This window comes from Ambystoma mexicanum, chromosome 12 (assembly GCF_040938575.1).
Source record: "Ambystoma mexicanum isolate Mex_15411 chromosome 12, UKY_AmexF1_1, whole genome shotgun sequence".
NCBI classification, from domain to species: Eukaryota; Metazoa; Chordata; class Amphibia; order Caudata; family Ambystomatidae; genus Ambystoma; species Ambystoma mexicanum.
The window spans coordinates 794,832,773-794,856,108 of record NC_090936.1 but is presented as its reverse complement, the minus strand read 5'-3'; the positions used below and the strand labels follow the sequence as shown (position 1 = coordinate 794,856,108).

Sequence of the window (23,336 nt, the reverse complement as noted above, 5' to 3'; positions counted from 1 at the left end):
CCATCAGTCAGCTTCTTCCTCACACTTGTCATTCCGGCATCCCTCCTCTCCCAACCTTCATCTCCTAACACCATCACTCTCTCATTGTTCCATACCCTGCCATCGTTTGTTTTCACAGCATGAGAGTACACCGCCACCACTCTGCCAGGTTTGGACCAGTGACAACCATTCTCCCGTAACGGGAATGGCAGTTTAATTCTCACCAAAAAACCAACTTGTGGTTCTAAACCCTTTCTGAAATTTCTATTATCATGTAGACTTTTGTTGGTCATTTGTTTCTGTTCAATGCTCTCTCTCTCGCTCCTCCTAAATCCACACTCTTTCCAGCCACTGCATTCATCCAACCAGGGAACAATCTGGTATTCGCCTTCCTGCCCCTACTTAGTTCAAACTGAGAAACTCCTGTGGTGGTATGAGGTGTAAATCTGTGAGCTATCAATGTTTCTCTTACCCCAACTTTCCAATCCTTTCCATTAGCCCAGGCTAATTTGATGGCATCCTTAATCACACGATTGAAACTTTCCACAATGCCGTTGGATTGTGGATGATATATCGCACAACACTTATGCGTTATGGATCGCTCACTCAAATACTTTTCCATGGCTTTGGATTTGAACTGCGAGCCATTATCCGTTAGTACCTCTTCTGGGTAACCCTCCCTTTCGCACAGTTCCTCCATGAACCCAATTATTCTCTGAGTAGTAACCTAAGCATTAAGGCAACCTCCACCCACCTAGTCACCATGTCTATGACAACCAAACAAAATGTGGAACATCCCCCACTCCATATCGGACCAACCACATCCAGTGCAATCTTACTCCATGGGGCCTCAGGTATATCTCTCAGAACCATGGGATAACTCGCACCCACACACACCTTATTACTTCTTGAACAAAGGATACATTTCCTGATCTGTTCCTCCACCTGACGGTCACATCCGGGCCACCAATATGTGTTCCTGATCCTTCTTTTCATTTTTACAATCCCTTGGTGGCCTTCGTGACCCAGCTGCATTATTTTCTCTCTGAGACTAACAGGGGGCACCATCTTGTTGCCTCTCATTACATATCCGCTCTGTAAATATAGTTTGCTCTCTGACCTCCCAGAATGCACTGGTTCCATTTTGAGTTATCTTCTGTTCCATTTTTCTTCTTCTATACATTTCACACATTCCAACAAAATAACATCATTACTCATTTCCTCATCCTATTCTTGTCTAGATATGGAATGCTCTGATAACTCACAAACCACTTCCCGTTCTTCCGAATCGTCATCAACATCATTGAGATAAGTCAAGCGTGAGAGACGGTCCGCTGAATGATTTTTTGGTCCAGGAATATACACCACTCTGAAATTGAATTCCTGAAGTCTAGATACCCATCTTCTGATCCTACTGGAGACCTTGTTGAGACCCTACGTGTTAAAGACTTCCACCAACGGTTTGTGATCTGTATGGATGGTGAACTGCACTCCCCATACAAAGCTCCTAAACTTCTCTGTGGCCCACTTTATAGCTAGGGCCTCCTTCTCAATGGTCGCATAATTCTTCTCCGTCCCTTTGAGAAGTCTAGAGGTGAAAGCAATCACTGACTCTCGTCCATCATGATACTGAGACAGAGATGCACCAAGCCCTACTTCACTCGCATCAGTTGTAATTATTGTTTTGCTTCCTCTCACGTAGCTTTGAAGGGTAGGGGCACTAGCCAGAGCTTCCTTGATGAAAAGAAATTCCTTTTCACACCCATCATTCCAAATGAATTTCTTATTCATTTTCAACAGATTCCTCAATTCTCAATGAATTTAGCATAGTATTCTGCTAGTATGCTGGGGAGGATCGCATCATTAATACATCCCAATCAATGCAGCTTTATTTCAGGAAGAAGGACAAAGATGAACCAAAAAAGGTTATTTGAAATAGTGACAGTAAGATAGCTCGGTGGGTTGAGTTCTTGCTGCTGCTATCTGCGTGTGATCTGCAGGTCGCAGGTTCGAATCTCAGAAGACCAACTCAGCCTTTCATCCTTCTCAGGTTGATAAATGAGTATCAACTTCAGTTGGGTGATATTGTATGTACAAATGTTCTATGTAAAGTGCTTAGGAACAGGTGCTATATAAATAACACAACATTATCATTACTAGCCTCAGTCACGGTACTCTCTGATCCTTCCCCGGAACTGCTGGCTTTACACACACAAAAGGACATAGAATGGACCCATCTCTTGTAAATAGTAGAGAAAATGGGGTTTATGCCAAAGTTTTCTAAATTGGGTTCTGTTGTTGTACAGGACCTGTTGGCCAAGGTCAAAGTTAATGGTTATATCTCAGTTTTCGATGGAAATGGAAACCAGACAGGCTGCCCATTGTCACCACGTCTCTTCTCATTGGAAATCGAATCATTGGCAGAGGGGATTAAGAAGGATCCAGCACTCTCTGGCTACCAATGGACCGTGAGGCTGCAGCACCAAATATCATGCTGATGATCTCTTGTTACATGCATCAATTCCAATGGTGATGGGTATTATCAAGGTGTGTGGAGATCATTGTGTGCTTAGGATTAACTTAGATGAGTCTTTGTGTTTCTCAATTGAATGGAGAGCTGTCTGCAAAAGGCCTGTTGTAAACTCCCCTATTTCACAAGCTTAACTTAAATATCTAGGGAACCAGGTGGTGAGGTCTAGGGAAGAGTGTCTGCAATTGAATTGAGTACCCTTGCCCGTCCCTGATGCGTATGGCAATGCTATTTAAAATACCTGCCTCGCTATGATTTCTATACATTGTACAGTCCAACTCCATATATAATTCCAAAAGTTGAGTTCCAAAAGCTGGATAGAGAAATCCATAAGTTGTTGTGAGGGGATGGAATTCCACTCTTTCTCTTTCAGCTTGGGTTGGTGGTCTTGGTCTTCCAAATCTGGAAAAGTACTACTAGCATCACAGATGTAATCTGCCCATGATTGGCTATACATCAACAGGAATAGCCCAGCTATCTGTTTAGACAGGGACTAAATGGATCCCTTTGCATCATTACAAATTCTTCTTTTTGTACAGAGCAGGGGTTTACTCCCACAGGCAGGCAAATCAGTGACCCAGGCTTAGCAAGAACATACTAATTTGATGGGATGGAGGAAACAGTTGACACTTGCTACCCCACTGTGAAGGAATATCTCAAAAACACAACTGCAAAAATCACAAATATTTTAATCCGGGCCAGTCACAGAGTTCATACCCTGGGCAATTTAATCAGCAGAGAAGGGAGCGAGGGGAAGAAATCTTTAGAAAAGTTGCAGATGGAATTTCGATTGGTGAGGGCGGGTTCTTTCATGATCTCCAGCTAAGGGATGCAATGTGGTTCCATTTGGGGGTCATTCAGGCTTCCAGAGTCCTTCCACTTGGAGTTGCTTGTGCTTAAAGTGGGAGTGGATACAAAGGCAATATCTACCTTCTAATAGGTAATTTGTAATAACTCCACAGCTCCTTTGACTCATTTCAGGATTAGGTGGGTGAAAAAGTGTATTTAAGGGAGAGAGGGTGGATTTCAGGGGAGTAGGAGTAGGAAGAAGCATTGGCAGTACAAATGTCATTGAGTGTGCCAGTGCCATGGGCGGTGATGCAAACCTCAGTAACAGCCACAACAGCTGGCTGTGGATTCTGGGACTTGCAATGTTCTGTGAGAAAGGAGGTCTCATTGCATATGGATTGGGTGTTTCAGAGTCTGAGACAAAAGTTGGTAGATTGGGCGAAGAGAAAGGGAGTAGCCAAACATTGGGCTTGGAGTGGATAAGATCAGAGCAAGTGGATTGGGCAGTCTGCGTTTTGAAAGTGGTGAATACTACTGGGATATGAGAGAGAATGCATGAAGGTGTAGAGGGGGAGAGAACATGGAGTGTGTAATGAGTCCAAATGAAAGAGGCCTGGAGAGGGCAATATGCAGAACTCTTATAGTGGAAAGTGTATAGAAGGGGCATGCTTCAGGCCAATCAGGAGTGCAGGAATGTGAGTGGTTTGGGCGCAAATACTCAGTAATCATTAATGGCCATAGAGTAGGAGTGTTGGGCTAATGCTTGTCAGGATACAGTAGCTTAGAGCTATGCTAGGCCAAAGAAAAAGGAGAGAGTGAAAGGGCCAGTAGTTAGGGCAGTAGCAACATTGATGGATAAGAGCTGAGATGGGGCGATCCGTTAGATGGTACAACCAGAAAGTTCTGACAGGGGTAGTTGTTAGAGGGTACAGGAATCAGATAGGATGGAGTTAGTAGGAAGGCACATGAAGGAGGACTATTTTGATATTCTTTGTTTCCCCGTTCACAAGTTCTGTAATCTGTTTGACCCCACAATTTAATTTGTACAACAGATGAGCCTTGTTGTTAGAGCCTGTAATGTTGAGATGCTAAAATGTGAACCCTTTGAACCACGCTAACCCGAAATCTCATTGGTTTGAAAGATTGTCCTCTCTAGGACCCAAGACAAAAATGCTTATGCAACAGACTTCGATGTAGCTTATTAAATAGGGGAGTTTGGTGTAAAACAGTGTATAATTAACTATTATAAACTCTCAACATCATGAGGCCTCATCCGACTGGCTTTAAGTAGCCTTTACTGGCTACGATTCCCTTTGTGAATATAACCCAAAGTCTTTTATATCACTCACAAAATGTTCTGAAAGGAGGGCCCTAAATACCTACCCAGCAAACTTCACAAGTGCATCCCTTCTAGAAACCCAATAACTGCCAATAACAGCTTCCACCACATTGGCAGAATTAACAGACCATGATCTGAAAGTTGGAGATCGTGACTATTGCAAAAAGCTTAAAGGCCTCCGTTAATGAATGTCATCCCTGCCCAGCCTCATCTCATGGAAGAATTCATAGACCTCCTGGATTAACCATTTGCCAAAATCTGCAGTGCCTCCATCACCAGCTGGCTTGTCCCCAACCAACTAAAATCACCTACCATAATTCCTCCTCTTGCCACCTCAGATACCACTTTGCCAGACGACTATCGACCCCACTCTAACATCCCCTTCACTGAGAAAAGTTCAAAACAATCTCACCTTCTAATTTACTCCACCACAATCAATCCAGCTTCCTCCCATCTTGAATCACAGAAACTCGTCTCATCTTCATGCAAGAACATATTTTTGAATTCCTTGTCAGGAACGGTCATTACAGATTTCTCTGCGTCGTTTAATACCATTAGTAAGATTGTAGTATAGAGCTTGCTGTAGTACATCATTGCAAGCTACAGAATGTTTACCCAGCTGGAACCTTCATGTGTTCTCAAGGTTCCAGGAGTGTCAGTTGGGGATTACAGGATCGGAGATCAACTGGAAAGGATGTATTTCATATAGCTTCCTACCTCCCTTTCTTACTTGTACCCTGAAAGAATAAACCAAATTTCATATTTTATATACAAGTGTCTACATGCCTCCTGCTTCCCTGCTCACTGCCTGATCCATGACACTACACAGATCTATGCAGCTGGCTCTCAGAAACCACTCAACACATGTACACACCCCTCTGAGAATGACTTAATCCCCTTCTTCCTGATGAAACTGGACCATGAACAATAATCTCTTCTTTAAGTCTTCTGAAACTGAAATTATCATGCCTGCCACCCGTCCTCCACCCTTACTCCCTGGGACCACTCCCTCTTTCTGCTGACAAAAAATGGTCTTTTACCCCTACAATCAGCTCAGTAGCAGATGAAATACACTTTGAGCTTCATATGATGAAGAACATCATTCCATACCTAACCACACCTCAGTAAATCACTGTTTCCTGCTACTCTAAGGTTAGAATTAATGCAACACTGTTTTCTGGGAACTAAAAAAGGAATCAATCTGACAATTGCAGCTTAACGAATAAGCACATAATTATAAAATGACTACTTATAACTAACATAAAATGAAAACATCAATCATTTTTTGGTTAACTCCACACACCAAATTACCATGTGTGGCTTTATAAAAGTGCCAGCAGTACCACCTGGCGTTGCACAGGTCTCTAGTTGACATGCCCGTGGGGGACTGCTATAGCCTTGTGTATATTTTATTTTGTCACAAATTCCTATTTTTGAAAAAACGCAAAATCCGCAATCTCTTGAAATCCCCAATACCAATGGTATAGGGCCCGACCCCACTCAACCCGTGTGTAGGGCGAATGTTGGAGGGGGGGGGGGTGGTTGGTCAAATTTCACTATCACCAGTACCCCCCAGACTGGTATGCCGACCTTGTGTCCTAACTTCCTAATTTTGGAAAAGTCGCAATATCGTAAATCTCCCAAAATCGCCTACACTGATAGCACAGGGCTGGACCCCACCCTGTGCAGGGCGAATGGCTGGGGTAGGTCAGATTTCATCATCGTCAATACACCCCAGACTGGTATGCCGACCTCGGGTCAGCATTTCCACCCACCAACTGTTGTGGGGCTGGAGCCAACAATCACCAAATTGCCAATCTCCCGAAACCGCCTATACTGATGGCACAGGGCTGGCCCCACCCTGTACAGGGTGAATCAGTGGGGTTTGTCAAATTTCACTTTTGCCAGTACACCCCAGACTGGTATGCTGACCATGGGCCAAAACTCCAGCCCACCAACTGTTATGGGGCTGGAGCCAACCCCAAACATACAAACACACTTTCACAAATATATATATATAGATTAAAAGTAGTAAGCTACCAATAAAAAAATGCACTTGCAACTACATATTAGTAACATAAACCTGATAGGTCACATTACGTTAATGTCACTTTTTCTTAGGTATACTTCTGTACCAATCCACCAAACACCCAATCCCAAACACAACATTATCGAAATATGAAACATCAACTATCTTCATTGATTTCAATGTTCACCAATACTTTGTCAGAATATCAACAAATGTCCAACCCCTTTTACTGTATGCTTCAAAAACTGCATATTGCTGATTATTTGCAGAATATTCTATAAACACCATCCATCCTGCCACAGGAGTGCAGGTCATGCCAGCAGATGCCCCCTTGGCTCCACTAATGGAACCAGTGTGTCCGAGTCAAAGCTGCACATTATTACAGCTGCCGTGCCACCCACATTACTGGGAGACACTCCAGTACCTCCCGAAGCCAGGATGCATCTTGATTGGGCAGCCAGCCCCTCTTCAATGCCTCCAGTAAACAGGATGGTGAAGCCGGATGTGACCACCTCCAAAGGCTGACTACTAAGGCCTTCAAACCCTGTCTGGCCCTGTGCGGGCCAAGAGGGCTGTCCTCTGCAGTCAACTGCAAGATATGAGCACATTGCATATTTAAATTCACGTGTAATACCCTTGCTGCCGAAACCTACTCCAGACTCTGTCAATGTTCACCCAACACACTTTTTGCAGGCAGTCCTCCCCTACACCCCCCTATACCCTCTCCTCTACAACTCTGAAGTGTACCCCAGGGAATCGCAGAAACACACGGTATGCTCTAACCCGAGCCCCTGGTACCATTGGCCACATGCCCCCTCTGCAGCGTGCGCCTGCCACCCTATCACCCGCTGTGTGCCCTATGCCTATCGCGATGAAAAATAGCAGACTCGGTCTGCGTACGCGATTCAGTAATCATACCCATAGCCAATTCTTGCCCCACCGTAACACCATGAAGCACACTAGCTCTGTCGTAATACTGCAGCCACACATCCCCTCCCTCGCTCAGACTAGGCTACCCACCCATCTACCATGCAAAAACACGTACCGCTACAGTACGCATTCCATGACACCACAAGCTCCAATTCTGCACAGCCCTTCCCGAGATCACAACAACATCAGGCCTCCGATCACTTTAAGCTGTAGCCAGCTGTCTCACATTAAGGCCCGGCACGGGTTGCGTACCCGCTTGAAAGGTACAGTGGCCCCAAACCTCACTTCCTCCAACAGGAACGAAAAACCTTTGACCGTGAGGCCTGCCCAACAAGTGCCTCCTAAAACTCCCAAGGCCCACTCCAATCTCTTGCATCGTCAGCCTGCACACCTGTGCACATTTACGCAAGCTGTGTACAAGCATAATAGCATTAACCTCCCATCTGTCTCTTGCCCACCCTCCACACACAAAATAAATTCATGCTTAAGTGAGTGCACCAGTGCTTGTTTTACTGCCTGCCTCAATTGCCTGACTAACTGCAAATCCAGGATTTTTCATAAGCAGCCTACAAGTAAGAGACCCCTCCACATGCAGCACTACATCCCTTCAACCACTAGGCTACTTTCATGAAGAGAGAACCAAGTCCCCAAGTATCCCTAGCACCAAGACCAGCCAGGCCGCCTCCCAGTCTACACAATCTCCATGTAAACCTCTGCCCCACTGGAAACCGGTGTCTGCCCTGGGCACCAACCACATGGCTCACCAGAATCATGTAATGGCACCCCTAGCCACACTGGCCTGTGTAGTTAGCCACTCTCACTGTAACTCAGCACCTCTAGATGCACCCACCTTTACACAGAGTCCCCTCCAGATTGGTTCAACTAAATGTAATCTGCCCAACCCTCCCATAATAGGCACCCTAATGAATGTGCGATCTGTACCAATCCAGGATCTCATTATAGCTAACAATCTAGACATCTTAGAAACCTCTGAGACTTGGTACACGCAGCCTCCGGCACATCTATATCCATAGCTACTCCTTCCGGCTTTACCATACTCAGGAGCGATAGACCACATTTCAAAGGTGGAGAAGTCACACTGATGGCGAAAAGCACCCTTCACATCAGACAACTCAACATCACCCTAAATGAAAACTGTCACCTACTCTCAGTCAAACTACCCATCTCACCCACTGAAACCATCACTATCCATGTTATCTATCGTCCATCAAGGACCCACCCAATCCTTCGAGGAGGACCTCATCCACACCTTGAGAGCTGACATGAAGACAACGTCCAAAATCATCCTCTTAGGAACTTCAACCTCTGCCTCAATGATGCAGAGGACCTAAATGCCCTGTCGGTAGCCAATTCATTAAGCACACTATGCTTCAAACACTGCACCACAAACCCGACTCACATCAAAGGACGTACTCTTGACTGGGTCGCAGACCATAATTACCAGGTCTCCATTGGAGCCATCTCTCCCTACCCATGGTCGGAGTATCATGTGTTGTACTTCTCTGGGACACCCTCTTGCCAATCCTCTACTCTCACATGATCACTGCCACCTAAGTTGTCTCGCAGTGCTCAAAACCTTACCAAAGACAGAATTCTTCCCTTGCTAAACTGGCTGCAATCAGACTACCATCACATCACAGACCGACCATGCTAGCTAACCTCTCCGCCAAGACACTAACAGCAGCGTCCTACTACATCTCCTCCTTGGCACCAAGAAAAACAAAGCCTACTATGAACACCAATGCTTGGTTCACAACCAACCTCAAAGCACTCCATTCAAAAAAACGTGAAGCTGAAGCAATATTGAGGATATTACCTTCCGACTCCCACCAGCTAATGTTCACCATCACAGCAAAACATTATAAACAAGCAAACCTTCTTCTCTAAATCGACCATCTAGAATGCTAGAATCACCAAGTCCAACACTCAAGTGATCTTCTCTGTCTTGAGAAAACTGGAAATCCCAATCACTCCCCACCCCCGAATATCACTAATGATGAGGAATGGTGTATCAGCATACAGCATGCCCTTCTTGACAAAATTGACACCTCATAAAAAAATATACACTGAAAGCAACCTGCACTCTCCAATATCCAACAGTCGTCTACCCACTTTCCGGCAAGGCCTTCCCACCTTTCGCTTCAACAACGCCACAGTGGCTGATGTTCCAGCTGTCCTAAAGGGACTGAGAGCCAACCAGGTGTAAAGGTGATGTCTGCCCAGCCACCATCGTCAAGGACTGTGATGAAGTCTTAGCTCCCTTCATCACCACCTTCATTATCGCCTTCTTCACCACCAGCCTAGTCCCTACTTGCTTTAAGGAAGCCCAGGTCCTCCCCTTACTGAATAAACTCTCCCTTGACCCTCTTACTGCTAATAACTACATACCCATTACAACTGTACTCTTCCTGCTGAAAATTCTAGACAGAGGAGCATACCTGCAAATCCAGCACTACCTGATAGCCAAGCACATCCTGGGAATGCATCAGTGCGGGTTCCACCCAGGCCACGGAACAGAATCAGCTTTTCTGGAGCTGAAAAAACAGCTTGACATATTCAGGGATGCGGGAAAGCCAGCCCTCCTTCTACTACTGGAACTCTCTGCGGCTTTTGATCTGGTTAACTACAAGATCATCTGCCAGCACCTAACCCTGGCAGCCAACTTTTCCCCTGAAGCCAGAGCCTGGATTGCCTCCTTCTTGGAGGAAAGAACTATCCGAGTTTTTGTGTACAATGCCAGTGCCCCTCTGGCAACCATCTCCTGTGGGGTTCCCCAAGGCTCTTGCGTCTCCCTGACTCTTTATAACATATTCACAAACCCCTCGATGACCTCCTAGAGTCTATTGGTACTCAATAGGCACTCAAATCCTCCTTCCTCTCTCAGGCAACTAAACCAAAGACTCAGATTCCATAAATACTGTCTACCGGACAATCCAGGCCTGGATGGCCACACATTCCTTCTGCATCAATTATGAAAAGACAGAGATCCTGCTCATTGGGCCGCTGACAGTGGTTAAGAGGCTTATATCCCAATATGCATCTATTTGCATTGACTGCACCGTCATCCCAGTCTACCCGGCAGTTAAGACACTGGGAATATATTTGGATGGCACGCTCTCCTTGACCCACCAAGTCAACACCATTGCCTCTTCTGTTGCCTACACAACACAATTGATCAATGCATGAAGACCATTTCTATCCTCGGAAAGCTACCTTACCATTGCCCGTGCGGTCATTGACTCAAGGCTGGATTATTGTAATGCAGTAATGCACTATTTGCAGGCACCTCAGCGTGCAATATCCACAAGATGAAGGTTATTCAGAATAACGATCTCAGAGCAGCACTCAACATCCCGAAACGAGAACACATCACCATGGCAAGAATGTGTACTGGCTCCTGATTCGTGAACGGATCCTTTTCTAAACTCTCAGATCAGCCTACGTACACCGTCTTGACCTGCCAAAATTCAAAAGGGCCAAAGTCGGCGGCGCGATCTTCCCGTGAGCAAGCTTCCCGATTATGGTCACCAAACACTGTAACTCACTACTGGCCTCCTTGCGAGCTGAACAGTCCTACTTGGCCATTCGCAAAGCCTTAAAAACTTGTCAGTGCCTTGATGCCAGAGGGGTTAGAGTGCTATAGAAGTGTTAAAATAAAAAATAAAAATAAAAAACAACAAAAGTTGTAAGTAATAAAGGAAATCAGTCAGGAAAAATAGTTTACTTCCAGTAAATTGTTAAAATCTACACATTTGGGGAATGCCAACATTAAGAGAGAAACCATTATTAAACTTTAAACATGACATTCAAACATACAATATATTTTAAAAACATACAATAAAAAAATAATAATAATAATATAGCGCTACGAACCCTCAGGTATCTGAGCGCTGCTTATTATTACTACCCACGGTGTGTGGTGCTCATTTATCGACCTTGGAAGGATGAAAGGCTGAGTTTGGGCCTGCCGGGATTGGAACCTGTGTCGCAGGATCTGCATGGAAGTCAACGCGAGCGCTCTACCAGCTGTGCCACTTGACCGGCTATTATATATATAATAATTTACTTATTTATATATATAATATTACCAGTTAAAAAATAGGAATAATATACACCTAAAATTCAATTACCTCAAAACGTATTTGCATGCTAACCAAAATCACTAGCGCACAACATACACTCTCAGTGCCACCCTAATAACACAGTTCATATCAAACACCAACTAGCATTCCCATGCAAAGTACAAACAAGCACACATGCAACCTCGTTATATAAACCAAATTCAAAATACTATTCACATATACAAACATTAACACAGTAACAACACTCCAAAACGAAGGGCAGAGTTAAGGTTTTGTGCAACACTGGCTTTATTTTATGTTATGCATAGTGTTTAATAATAGATTACACAATAACACAGGCATTACTAACATGTGCCTCTTATAACCAGTGACCATTAACGTTTTTTAAAACAAATGCTCCCCCCTGATTTATATACACAGTCCAGTTTTGCAAAATCTGTATGCTACAAATGGATATAGTTGAACAATTTTTAGATGTATTCAATGTCAATCCCAACTCTGCTGTAACTACCCTCCGCTGTCTCAGGTTTTCAAGACAGACTTTAGAGGGCCTCATTACAAGTTGGGCGGTTCAAAAATAAAGTGTTGGTAATAATGTATACCAGCACTTTTTCCAGACCGTTCAACTACAAGTGGCCCGGTAGGGTGGAGGATTTACCTCCATCTCTGAGCTGGTGGTATATCCCCCACCCCATTGGTATCCATGGAATGGGGATTTACCAGCATTTCTGCCACTTGGAATCTGTCGGTAATTCTGGCAGACCAACTGGCAGAAACAGTATTACAGTTTGCCGCTATCCCGCCGGTATTACCGGCAAACTCGTAATGAGCCTCTCAGAGTTTCCTAAACTCTCCTCCAAATGACGGTTTCTAAATAGCTTATATTGGATCAGGTTGCTGGTATATGGTTTCTATACATCTCTTTAGCACTATATAGAAAGTCTCAGTGTTGATTTGTGTTTCCCCAACCATGTACAGCACAATACTCCTGCTCCCTGTTCATACATCTACAGACAGTGGCCTCAAAGCTCCATTCTTCCCCACCCACATCATCTGTCTTTGCCTCACTACTCACAACCCTTGAATGTCTTGCTCCTTATCACTCCTTTCCCTTTCCAAACCTCTTTACCTCAATCATCAAACTTTCCCGGAGTCCTCTCAGACCCTCTTTTGCAATACCTAGGCCTAAGCCAAAATATTGGCTTTTCCAATGCTTGTTGGGTAAATTTGGGATACTTTTTCCTATGCATTTCAACATCTCACACTGCCTTTTCTGACAAACTCATACACAAACTTATGACTAAGAGCTACAGGGCATATAATGGTAGATTTATTCATGACATTCTTCCCAGACCAACATTTTACTCAGTGTACCGTAGCTCTTGTAAAGACTACATACTCTTGAAAGTAGATAGTTGACTGATAGTTAATTTATTATGCGCTTATACACAGGTGTTTCAAAGTGCAACCATGCATGGGAGGGGAAGACATAGGTAAGACAAGACAAACAATCTTAATAGGCATGGTACATTCATAATATGCAGGTAAACAGAAAAGGAAGTGTGTGGGGGGGGGGGGCAATAGGGACAAGTGCACCCGGTCCCTCTAGAACATGGGTTAAGTACAGAGAGTACCACTCTCATGGGTCGTAACCGAAGTGCAGTAGTACTGCGACAAGTGCAGGAGACTGGGGAGGAAAGCTTGGGACCTGTGAGGCTCTGAAGGTACACCAGGCAGCCAGTTAGCAAAACTGAGCAGAAGTAGAGGAGAGCGAGCCAGAGAGCAGAAAGAGGTGGTCATCAGGGGAGAGGGAGCGAGAAGGAGGAGGCGACAAGGAAAGTCTTGAGGAGTTTCCGGAATTTAAGGAGATCCGGCTCAAGGCAGAGAGAGGCAGGGAGGCTGTTCCAGATGGAGGCACCTGCAGAGGATGAAGATCTCCCCCCAAGTCTCTGCTTGGAGAAGCAGCTCACCCGCAGAGAGTTGGAGGAAGACGAGTGGAGGGCTCGGGAAGGCGAGTATTTAGGAAGAGTGTGTTACAGATAGAGTGGGCCCAGGCCACAGAAAGCCTTGTGGACAATGCAAAGGGTCTTGAATTTAATCCTTGCAGCCACAGGGAACCAGGGAGGGGATTTCAGCACCAGAGAGATGTGGTCACTGTGCTTGAGGCCAAGGATAAGTCTTGCGGTTCTGTTTTGGATGAGTTGAAGAGGATGAAGTGTAGAAAAGGGCAGGTTGGGAAAGAGGCTTTTGTAGTAGTCCAGCCTAGAGAGGACCAGGGCTCTGGCGATGGTGAGCCTCTGGGGGAAGGTGAGAAAAGGTAGAATACCTCTGAGAAGGTGCAGTTGGTAGTGGGACTTTTTTTAGATGTCCTCGATGTGAGATGAGAAGGAGAGAGTGGAGTCGAAGATGACCCCCAGGTTTTTTGCCTCGTTGGTAGGTGGAGGCGCAGGGCCAAGGGAGGCCGGCCAGAGAGAAAGAGGGAAGGCAGGATCAGGGGTCCCAATGAGGATAATCTCTTTCTTACTGGCATTGAGGCAGAGGTCGTTTGCAGCACACCACGACTGAATTGCGGACAGTCAGGTATGAGTGAGGAAGAGGAAGAGGCCGAGGGTAGCCCGAAGGAGCGCTGTGTTTCATCCGCTTAACACTGAAAGTTGGAGGTGAAGGTGGCTATCATACCGGCCAGGGGGGCCATGTAGCCATTGAAAAACCAGGGGGCTAAGTTAGATCCCTGGGGGACACCGCAAGTAGAGAGAGTGATAGGGAAGAGGAAAGACCCCAATTCCACCTCGGATGGGCGGTTGGAGAGAAAAGAGGTTAGCCATGTCAGGGCCTGATCAGTGATGCCCAGGGTATCACGTAGACGTGCGATCCAGGTGTTGTGGTCCACTGTATCGAAGGCAGAGGAGAGGTCGAGGAGAATGAGGACAGAGGGAGAGTTAGAATCAAGATTTGAGAGAAGATCTTCACAGGTGTGTAGAAGAGCAGTTTCCGTGCCTCTGGATGCTCCAAAGCCAAACTGGTGGTCATGGAAGTAGCCAACAGATTCAGTGTGGAGGGTAAGTTGGGATATAGCCAACTTCTGCAGAAGTGTGCCCAGGAAAGGAGTGATAGTGATCGGGTAATAGTTTGCCGGAATGCAGGGGTCAGCAGATATTTTTTGAGGAGAGGGTGCACAAGGGGTTGCTTAAGAGCAGTGGGCAAAACTACTCCAGTGGCAAAGGAGAGGTTGTAGAGGTAGGCCAAAGCTGGGGCAAGAGAGTCAATGTTGTCCTTGATGCTTTTGGAGGGGCAGTAGTCCACCTGTTCGGAGGAGGTTATCATAGAGTGGACTTGTCTAGTGACCTCCAAAGGTCTGACAGGGGAGAGACAAGAGAGAAGTAGGGGAGAGGGGAAGGTGGCCAAGGGTGGTACAAGAGATGTTGGTGTATGAGATGAAGAGAGAGAGAGGATATGATATCCTGTGTTTTTGAGGTGAAGTGTGCAGCCAGTGCCGAGCAAAGTTGGAAATTGATAAATGAGTTCCAAGTTAGTCAACATGTAGAAAGTGATCATAATTCTCTATGTCTACCACTGTCACCCCCGCAAGTCAGAATGAATAGTCAGACTTCTTATTATGATAAAGCAAAGGGGACCCAGGAACGGGTGGGAGTACCATGGCAAGTGTTAGCCAATAAGAATCAAATAGGCCTAATGTACGAAGTGCTAATTACTGCATTCAAAGCTTTAGAATCTGACGCAGGTACGCTTTCGCCAAACATTTTTGGGAACAAGTCACCAAGGTGCTAGTCCCATTTTTGACAAAGCTTTGTTCCTCCAGGCGGAGAAAGGATATATACCAATGTAGGTGGCTTGACCGGGACAGTTGCTCTAAGAAAGCCAAATTATTGGGAATTCTGAAATTGAAGGGATAGTCAGGCAGTAAGGCGAATAATAAATGAATACAAGGCACGTTTGATACAAAAGAAAGCTGCATTCCAAAAAAAGAAATGGGATAAGTTTAAATTAGCAACCTAAAAGAATCTATGTGATCACTGTGCCGCCCATAATGTCGACAATTAAATTGCCGACTCCGATTATGGAACGGCACAGTGATCACATAGATCACTGTACCCTGCATCCCCAAAAACACCCCTCGCCCCCAATCCATTTACCTTTTCGGTGGCACGTGAAGTGTGCCACCGTCTCTCCTACAAAACTGTGGCGTCAGTTCTCACCCACTAATGTGGGTCTGAACTGGCGTTGCAGGGTCCTTTTGGATCAATGGAAGCGGGGGACACCCCGCAACCCCTGACCCCCACTAAACCGACAAAGAAGAGCGGGGGACACCCCCGAAACCCCTGCTCCCATTAGTCGTGTAGTGGGGGGTCATCAATTTATTACTGCGCAAAGGCGCAGTAATGAAGAGGTCCCAATTTTCGTGGGGCCATTTTAGTATTATTCCACCGAAAAGAGACACCACAGCTTTCTGGAAGATAGTTTTCACCAATACTGCTATGCCCTATCTGTCTATCGAACCGCCGATTGCAGAAAATGACTGGTATACCCACCATAGTAGACTTTAACAACTCCCTGCAGCCAAATTGCAGAGAGAAGAGGGGCACTCCGCGTTAGAGTGTATACTGTCTGATTATGTGTTGGACATATCTCCCAAGGAAATCACAGAGGAAATTTTGGCACAGAAAATAAATAAAGCCCCAGGACTGGATTTAATACCAGCAGATCTTTTTCACACAGATCTAAGCGTGGGGGGGGGCTGTGGAGAGTCAGAAGGAGTACACAGACTCTCAGATGGCATTTACAGGATGGTTTATTAAAGTAAGAATCATAAGGCCTCATTTTCCCTACCATTATGGGAGTTCCCTACCTATCTTACTAACTAATGTGCTCGTCAGTCTGTCGTGGAAGTCCAAAAGAAGTCCACTGTCCAAAACTACCCTAACTGACCCTACCACTGTATAAACTAACTTAGGCTTGGGGAATGACTAACCTTCTCCTTAGGATACTTCTAGTGTCAGTCTGTAAATGAATATAGGATCTTCAAATATCCTCTCATTACTTCTTTGATGAGTTTCTGTAGCTCTTCCAATGGGCTTGTGAACTTTCTTCTTCATTTAGGAATCTCATTTGTGGGCCTCTTACAACGTTCACCCTATTGACTGTAGGTTTCAATAGATTCTTGGCTATATTCATGGCTGGTGGCGTCTAGCCCCCTTGGTTTATTGCAGTTCAGTTTACTTTGGTCTCTCCGACCTTGCATCTGTTGCACTACTTCTGCCTTTTCTCAAGGTATTAATATCACTGGCTGTTGTCTCTCTTCATTCAACTTTTCAATAGTTTGTGCTTTCAGGTTATCACACTTTGAAGTTACTTTAAAATCTTTTCTTTTTTCCCATGACATTGTAATCACTGTGTCTTCTCGCTCTTTATTTAGCTTTTAAATAGCTTCCTATTTCATGCACTTACTCTTTAAATCGACTTAATGCAAGATAAACTTCAGTAATTAGTACTGAGATGAGTTTGCTCCACAATATGATTCCCTCTTCAAGGACACCCAAGACTCTGCGCACTCCCTGTTACCTTCTGCTTTTAAGAAAAACATCTTCCGGAGTTGGGTTCCTCGGGAATCCTTCTCGGTTGCTTTATACCGCAACTGTCTTTCCTTTGTCGTCCTTTGCTTGTTCGTGGTCTCTCCTCTCCTTTTGGTTTCTCACCTCTTCTCGGTGCTCTGGTGTCCTAACGAGGCACAGGACACCCTTAGGCTCCTCACAATGGTCTCAGCGAAGTTGGTTGGACCAGCAGTCCCCACTGATACTTTCCTGTGGTCCCGCCACAATCTATCCTCGGGATCCTGCCCTGCTGGATTCTCCCTTTGCTGCTACGCCATATCTCTGGCATTCCGCTCTGTGTAGTGGAGTGAGTTTGATACTCGCAGGCTCTCTGGTTCCTGCTTCCTGAAGTTGTCACGCAGCTCTCGGTCTTCCTGGGCCAACGTCTGCTTTCCTCTTTCCTATCTTTGGCTCGGTGAGGTTACGTTAAGAAACATACTCTTCTCAGTAGATTGGTTATTTTCATTTAATGGTACATAGTCCTTTTCAGTTAGACATGGCATCCCAGCAGAGTTTTTTTGTCCCACTCCTGATGTAAATAGGTTTCTGGTACTTGAGAGCATCTCATGTAGGGAATAGTGTGTGTCACTGTAAGCAGTTCCTCACAGGGACGGGAGTACTTGTCCCCTAAGGGGGAGTTTCTCACGGTGAGGTCCCACTTGCATCTACCCTTAGGGAGGGTATTTTTGAGCGTGCTCACCTCACTAGCCTCACAGGAAAGGGCTCCCCTTTGAGAGAAGGGACAAATTCCCACGATTTATCACATGGCCTATTCTTTGGCGAATGTTTGCTAGCAGCTACCTGTTACCTCTTACATGGAGAGGAGACATAATAATCCCAATATATAAAAAAGGGGACCAAGGCAATCGGCAAAACTGGAGGCCCATCTCTTTAATTGATGCTACCTATAAGATCAATGAGAAAATACTACTGAAGAGACTGGAAGAGCGTATGAGCCACAATGAAGTCCTATCTGATTTACAGGCAGGCTTCAGAGCGGGTATTGGCTTAATGGATCAGGTGATCAGGTTAACGCTACTTTGCGATAAGTACACAAAGCTCAGGAATCAAAAGTTGTATTTGGTCTTTATGGATCCATGTACTGCGGTTGATTCAATTCCAAGAGTACAACTATGGCAGTACTTACTTCAATTGGGTATTCTGATAAATCTCTTAGCTGCAGTATGAAGCCTGGGTAAGGGTGGAGGTTTGACAAGGCCATTCCCAGTGGCTAGAAGCATATGGCAGGGCTGTGGTTTAGCACCTACTCTTTTTAACCTTTCTATAAATAAAATTGCTGTAGAAAATGAAAGTCTATATATGGATGCCTCATTCCTGGGTTGGGAAAAAATGGGAATTCTCCTTTATGCTGATGACACAGTATTGATCAGCAAAACAAGGATGGGGATTCAAAATGTGCTGAATTCATTTGCTGCTTTAGCCTTCAATATGGGATTGGAAATGAATCTTTCTAAGACCGAATCACTGGTCTGCTCTAAATACATTGGAAAATCTGCCCCACCTATCCCCTTAGGAAACGTTGAAGTTGAGAAGGTTGGCTTCTATGACTACCTGGGAGTCCATTTAGACGAAAGAGGCCGGTGGCGAAAACAGATTGATCAGTCTATACTGAGCTTCACAGGACAAGAAGGGGGGCGCTCAGCATTTCATGAAACAGTATGGTGGGATGGCCACTTACCAAAGCTTGGGGATTTTGAGGGCGTGTGCCAACTCTTCAGTGCTCTGTAGAGCTGAATTCTGGAGATACTCAGAACACAGGAAGTTGGAGCAAAGAGAGGTTGGCATTTTGAAGTTGCTCTCCCTTTCGACTGCCGCACAATCGATTGCTCTAAGACTAGAGTTAGGGTTTGATGGGGTAGTATGCAATGCAAAACTTAAACCCCTTCTGTACCTGTATAAAATTATGACAACTGAGTATTTATTTTCTTATAAATCAGCATTAGGGGATGTTCTCACACAAACTGGAGCAAAAAAGCTCACATGGGTTCTTTACGTCACCAATCTAAGTGCAAAATTGGTGTTACCCCCATCTCTACCATTATAAACTTAGGGAACTTAATCCCGAAAGCACACATTCTACAGAATGATACTGGTAGTATTAACTGAAAGTATCCTCGATAGACTCCACTGGCATAACGGTCAAGTATTTATTACTCAAATCCCACTTTGGCCAGGAAAAGTATCTAAAGGCAAGAAAGCTAGATTAGGGGTCTTGTCATTGGCAGACGTCACAGGTATTTTGGTATTTGGGGTAGATCTACTGCATCTCTTAATCTTCTGTCCCTATACAACAACTTGAGATGCATATGGCTTTAACCAATGTATAAGAACTTAAATATTCTGACTACCTGTTAGGCCATTGATAACGTTCTGGGAACCCAGGGCGACTTTGAACTCTGGGCTCAGTCTCACTATTTGAAGAAAGCTTGGCGTTTAAGAAGGAAATACATAGATTAAGAGCATTGTGTCCATCAAAATCATTATGAAACTGCTCATTTTAAACTGGAATTTTAAAATGGGATTTTATCGAATGACATTTGGTATCTTTCATAAAATGTAGCCATGGAAACGATTTTGTACTGTTATATTGTGCTATTATATTGTGATGACGTTTTTCTGTTATTACGTGGATTCTATGGTTTGCATAACCAAAATAAATTGTTCACTACTACTACAATAGAGAACTGAAACAATGTAACGTGAAGAAAACTTTTAAATTCGCCAAAGTGATCACAAGATGTTATTGTAATAAAACCTATTTTGGAAAAGAAGAAATACTTAAATCAGTGGAAACATTCTTCACACGATTCAACATGATCACTAAAGGTCAGAGAAAACGTGTCAAACTGTCTATACAAAAGGATTTGGATTTGCAATTCCTACAAATTGTTTATACATTATTGCTTATACCGCATTTGTCATTGACTCTCACACTTGTCAGCCAGGTCATGAAGGTCGTCATCCTCCAGACTTGACTTTTTTTCGGCCAAAACCTATTTGCATTCTGAGACATGTAGTTTCGCTTTTTTCATCACATGTATGTAGCCACATGTTCCAGCAGGCAAAGTGCTCATGGCTAAAACGTAGGACTGAATGATGGTGCTTCTTGCATCTATATTTTACCTTTAATGTTGGGCCGGGTCCAGGAAAAGCAGTGCTTGAAACACATCCACTCACCTGAAAAGCATCAAAGCCACCACGTGGCAGTTTCCAGGACAGATACACAGTATTTTCTTCTTGACCGAACACTTGTAGATCCGAGGGTGGATTTGGATCTGCAGAGATCAGTTTTAATGTAAGTTTTACATCTGTCCATGTAAAGCTTATACACTGATATAAACAATTAACAAGACAGCATTGAGAAGGATATTTTAACACAAAACACATACATTTAGTAATTATGTTCAATAGACTGGGTACATATATGTTAGTACACCAATATTTCCTACAAAGAAAATCTGTAAAATAATACGTTTCCTAAATAGTGGAGTGCAAAATTGGACTGGTGCAGTAGTGCACACAGTGCACTATTCGTGGTGAGTGAGGAACACACCTCGAGGATCAACCGACCCAATGCTAGTGGCCGGATGATATTTTCCATGCAGATTAATTGTTATTCAATTTGGAAGGGTACAAATAAACTCACAGATGCCAAGTGGCCACATGTCGAACAAAACCATCAGCCATTCCTGGTTTTCAGCATTTAGCAGTTTGCATGCTAGGACTTAAAGTTTAGTTGTTCTTCCATTAACTATGTGGACCCACACGTCGAGCAAAGTGCTGTTGGCTAAAGAGTCAGGACAGCCTGAAGGTGTCACACATGACACACATTGCATGGAGCCCCTTGATGACTATCTAAATGTAATAAAGGTGCAGCCTTTCTGGCCAAGTACAAAGCTTCACAGTAGAGCACTAAACTGCACAGGATCAGGATTGACTATGGTTCACGTAATATGCTAACCCAGCCTCCTAACTCACATTATACTACCTGATTGGGTTAATTGGCTCAGGAATAGCTTCAATTATCAATGATATTAATAATTAACAAAGTTTGCCATCACCAAATCATCATTACCTGAATAAGGACGCAAGATCCTGATTTTCAAATAACCCACGTCTGCAGTGAAAATGCACAGCCGCGAAAGTGTAGAATCACTAGACGAGGAGGTATTGTCTTAACAAGTCACGTGAGAGTGACTAAATAAAGTTTTGTCATTTAGATTTTGAAAAATTGGACTAGATATATGCCACGCTAAAGAACAATTAAAATTAAAGCCTATTGATGAAACCCATCTACCAGAAACTGGATCCAGTCGAAGTCCATAAAGTGTCAACCATATTAATGACACACTGCTCAGATATATTTTGGATGAAGAACCCTTCTTCAGTGAGTAAGTGCAGCAATATCTGTTCTTTCCTGACATTTTAGCAAGCAAGATGTACTCATAGTTATGAATTGTGTGCTTCTGTGTGCATTAATTGTTCCATCAAAAAGTCACTGCAACATTGCTCACGTGGGGTCAAGATGCTGTCTAGCTCCATATGCATGTTTGGTTATCACTAAACGCCATTAGAAAGGGCAATACATTTAACCATCTTCTGAGAAGCCATACAGGTACAGATGTATTTACTAAGCGAGTCATCTCAAAACAATTCTGCAGCCCAGCAAGGAGATTTGTATTTGTTTTATTTGTAACGCGCACCATCAGGCCCAGAGGCATCAGGGTGCAATTTAGACATGGTTACATTAGCATACAATTAAATATATTCAAAACATTAAACAGTACATAGTATACAAGGCATACAGCAATATACATAATTACAGAAGGTAGATTAGAGCAGGAGTTTCCCAGGGCTGGTCCGGACATCATGGCTGGTTGGAGAGACAGGATTTGGTTTTAGATTTGAAGGCACTAAAGCGTTCTTCGGATCGGATGGTGAGAGGGAGGGCATTCCAAAGCTTAGAGGCTAGGACGGGGAAGCTAGATCCGCCCGCCTTTTGTAGTTTGAACCTAGGGATGGTTAGGCAGTGGGTCTGAGCCGTTCTTTGCGGACGGGTGGGCGCGTGTCGGGATAGCGGGCTACAGAGTTATGGTGGGGCTTGGTTAGCTAGGCATTTGTGGGTGAGGCCTAAGTCTTTCAGTGAAATTCTCTGTTTGACCGGTAGCCAGTGTAGGTTAGATCTAGATTCCGAGATGTGGTGGTTTCGTGGGATGTTTAGGGCTGCTCTGATAGCATTATTCTGGGTAATTTGCAGTTTGTTCAGATTCTCTTGGCTCTTTCCAAGGTAGAGGGCACTCGCATAGTAAATTTTGGCCATGATAAGAGTTCTGGCCAGAGTGACCGCGTTGGGAATGGTCAGGAATGGCCTGCAAGCTGCAATGAGTTTGCAGGTGTACGCTGAAGAGGATCTGACTGCATTTGTTTGTCTGGATAGGGATAGGGTGGGGTCAAGATAGACACCTAGGGTTTTGGTGTCTTTCGAGATTTGGATGGTGTTGCCATCGATGACAAATGATTGGTAGGATGGCTCAAGTTTACTAAGGCGTTGCGTAGTGCCCAAGATGAGGAGCTCAGTCTTGTCATCATTGAGGCATAACTGGTGTTGTGCCATCCAAGCTTGGATAACCAGGTAGACCTCGTTCAAGGCCTTAGTGTCAGCCAGGTAGTCACCAGTGATGGGAATGAGTATCTGGGTGTCATCCGCGTAGTTCGTATAGGAGACACCCAGATAGTCAAGTACATCAAAAAGTGGTTTTGTAAAGACGTTATAGAGCATTGGCGACACACAAGAGCCCTGGGGGACGCCGCAATGAATCGGGGAAGGATCTGCAGCTGCAGATTGAGAGAAGACCCGCATAGATCTATTACTCAAGAATGATTTGATCCAGGCCGTGGCTAATGGTGAGAAATGGGCGGCCGAGTGAAGATGCTTGCATAGGATTTGGTGACTGACCAAGTCGAAGGCGGCAGAGAGGTCGAGTAGGAGTAATAAGGCAAGTTTGCT

At 44.5% G+C, this 23,336-nt stretch overlaps 1 protein-coding gene across 12 annotated transcripts in view; it reads right to left on the bottom strand.

Moving 5' to 3' along the window:
* The window catches only part of PTPRQ (protein tyrosine phosphatase receptor type Q), a 2,012,995-nt gene that overhangs the window by 1,582,047 nt on the left and 407,612 nt on the right, over window positions 1-23,336 (bottom strand). For all 12 annotated transcript variants that reach the window (XM_069629300.1, XM_069629298.1, XM_069629293.1 and 9 more), the window contains one exon: window positions 20,507-20,604. In XM_069629300.1, the coding sequence (XP_069485401.1) occupies window positions 20,507-20,604 (98 nt within the window). The remainder of the gene's footprint in view (window positions 1-20,506; window positions 20,605-23,336) is intronic.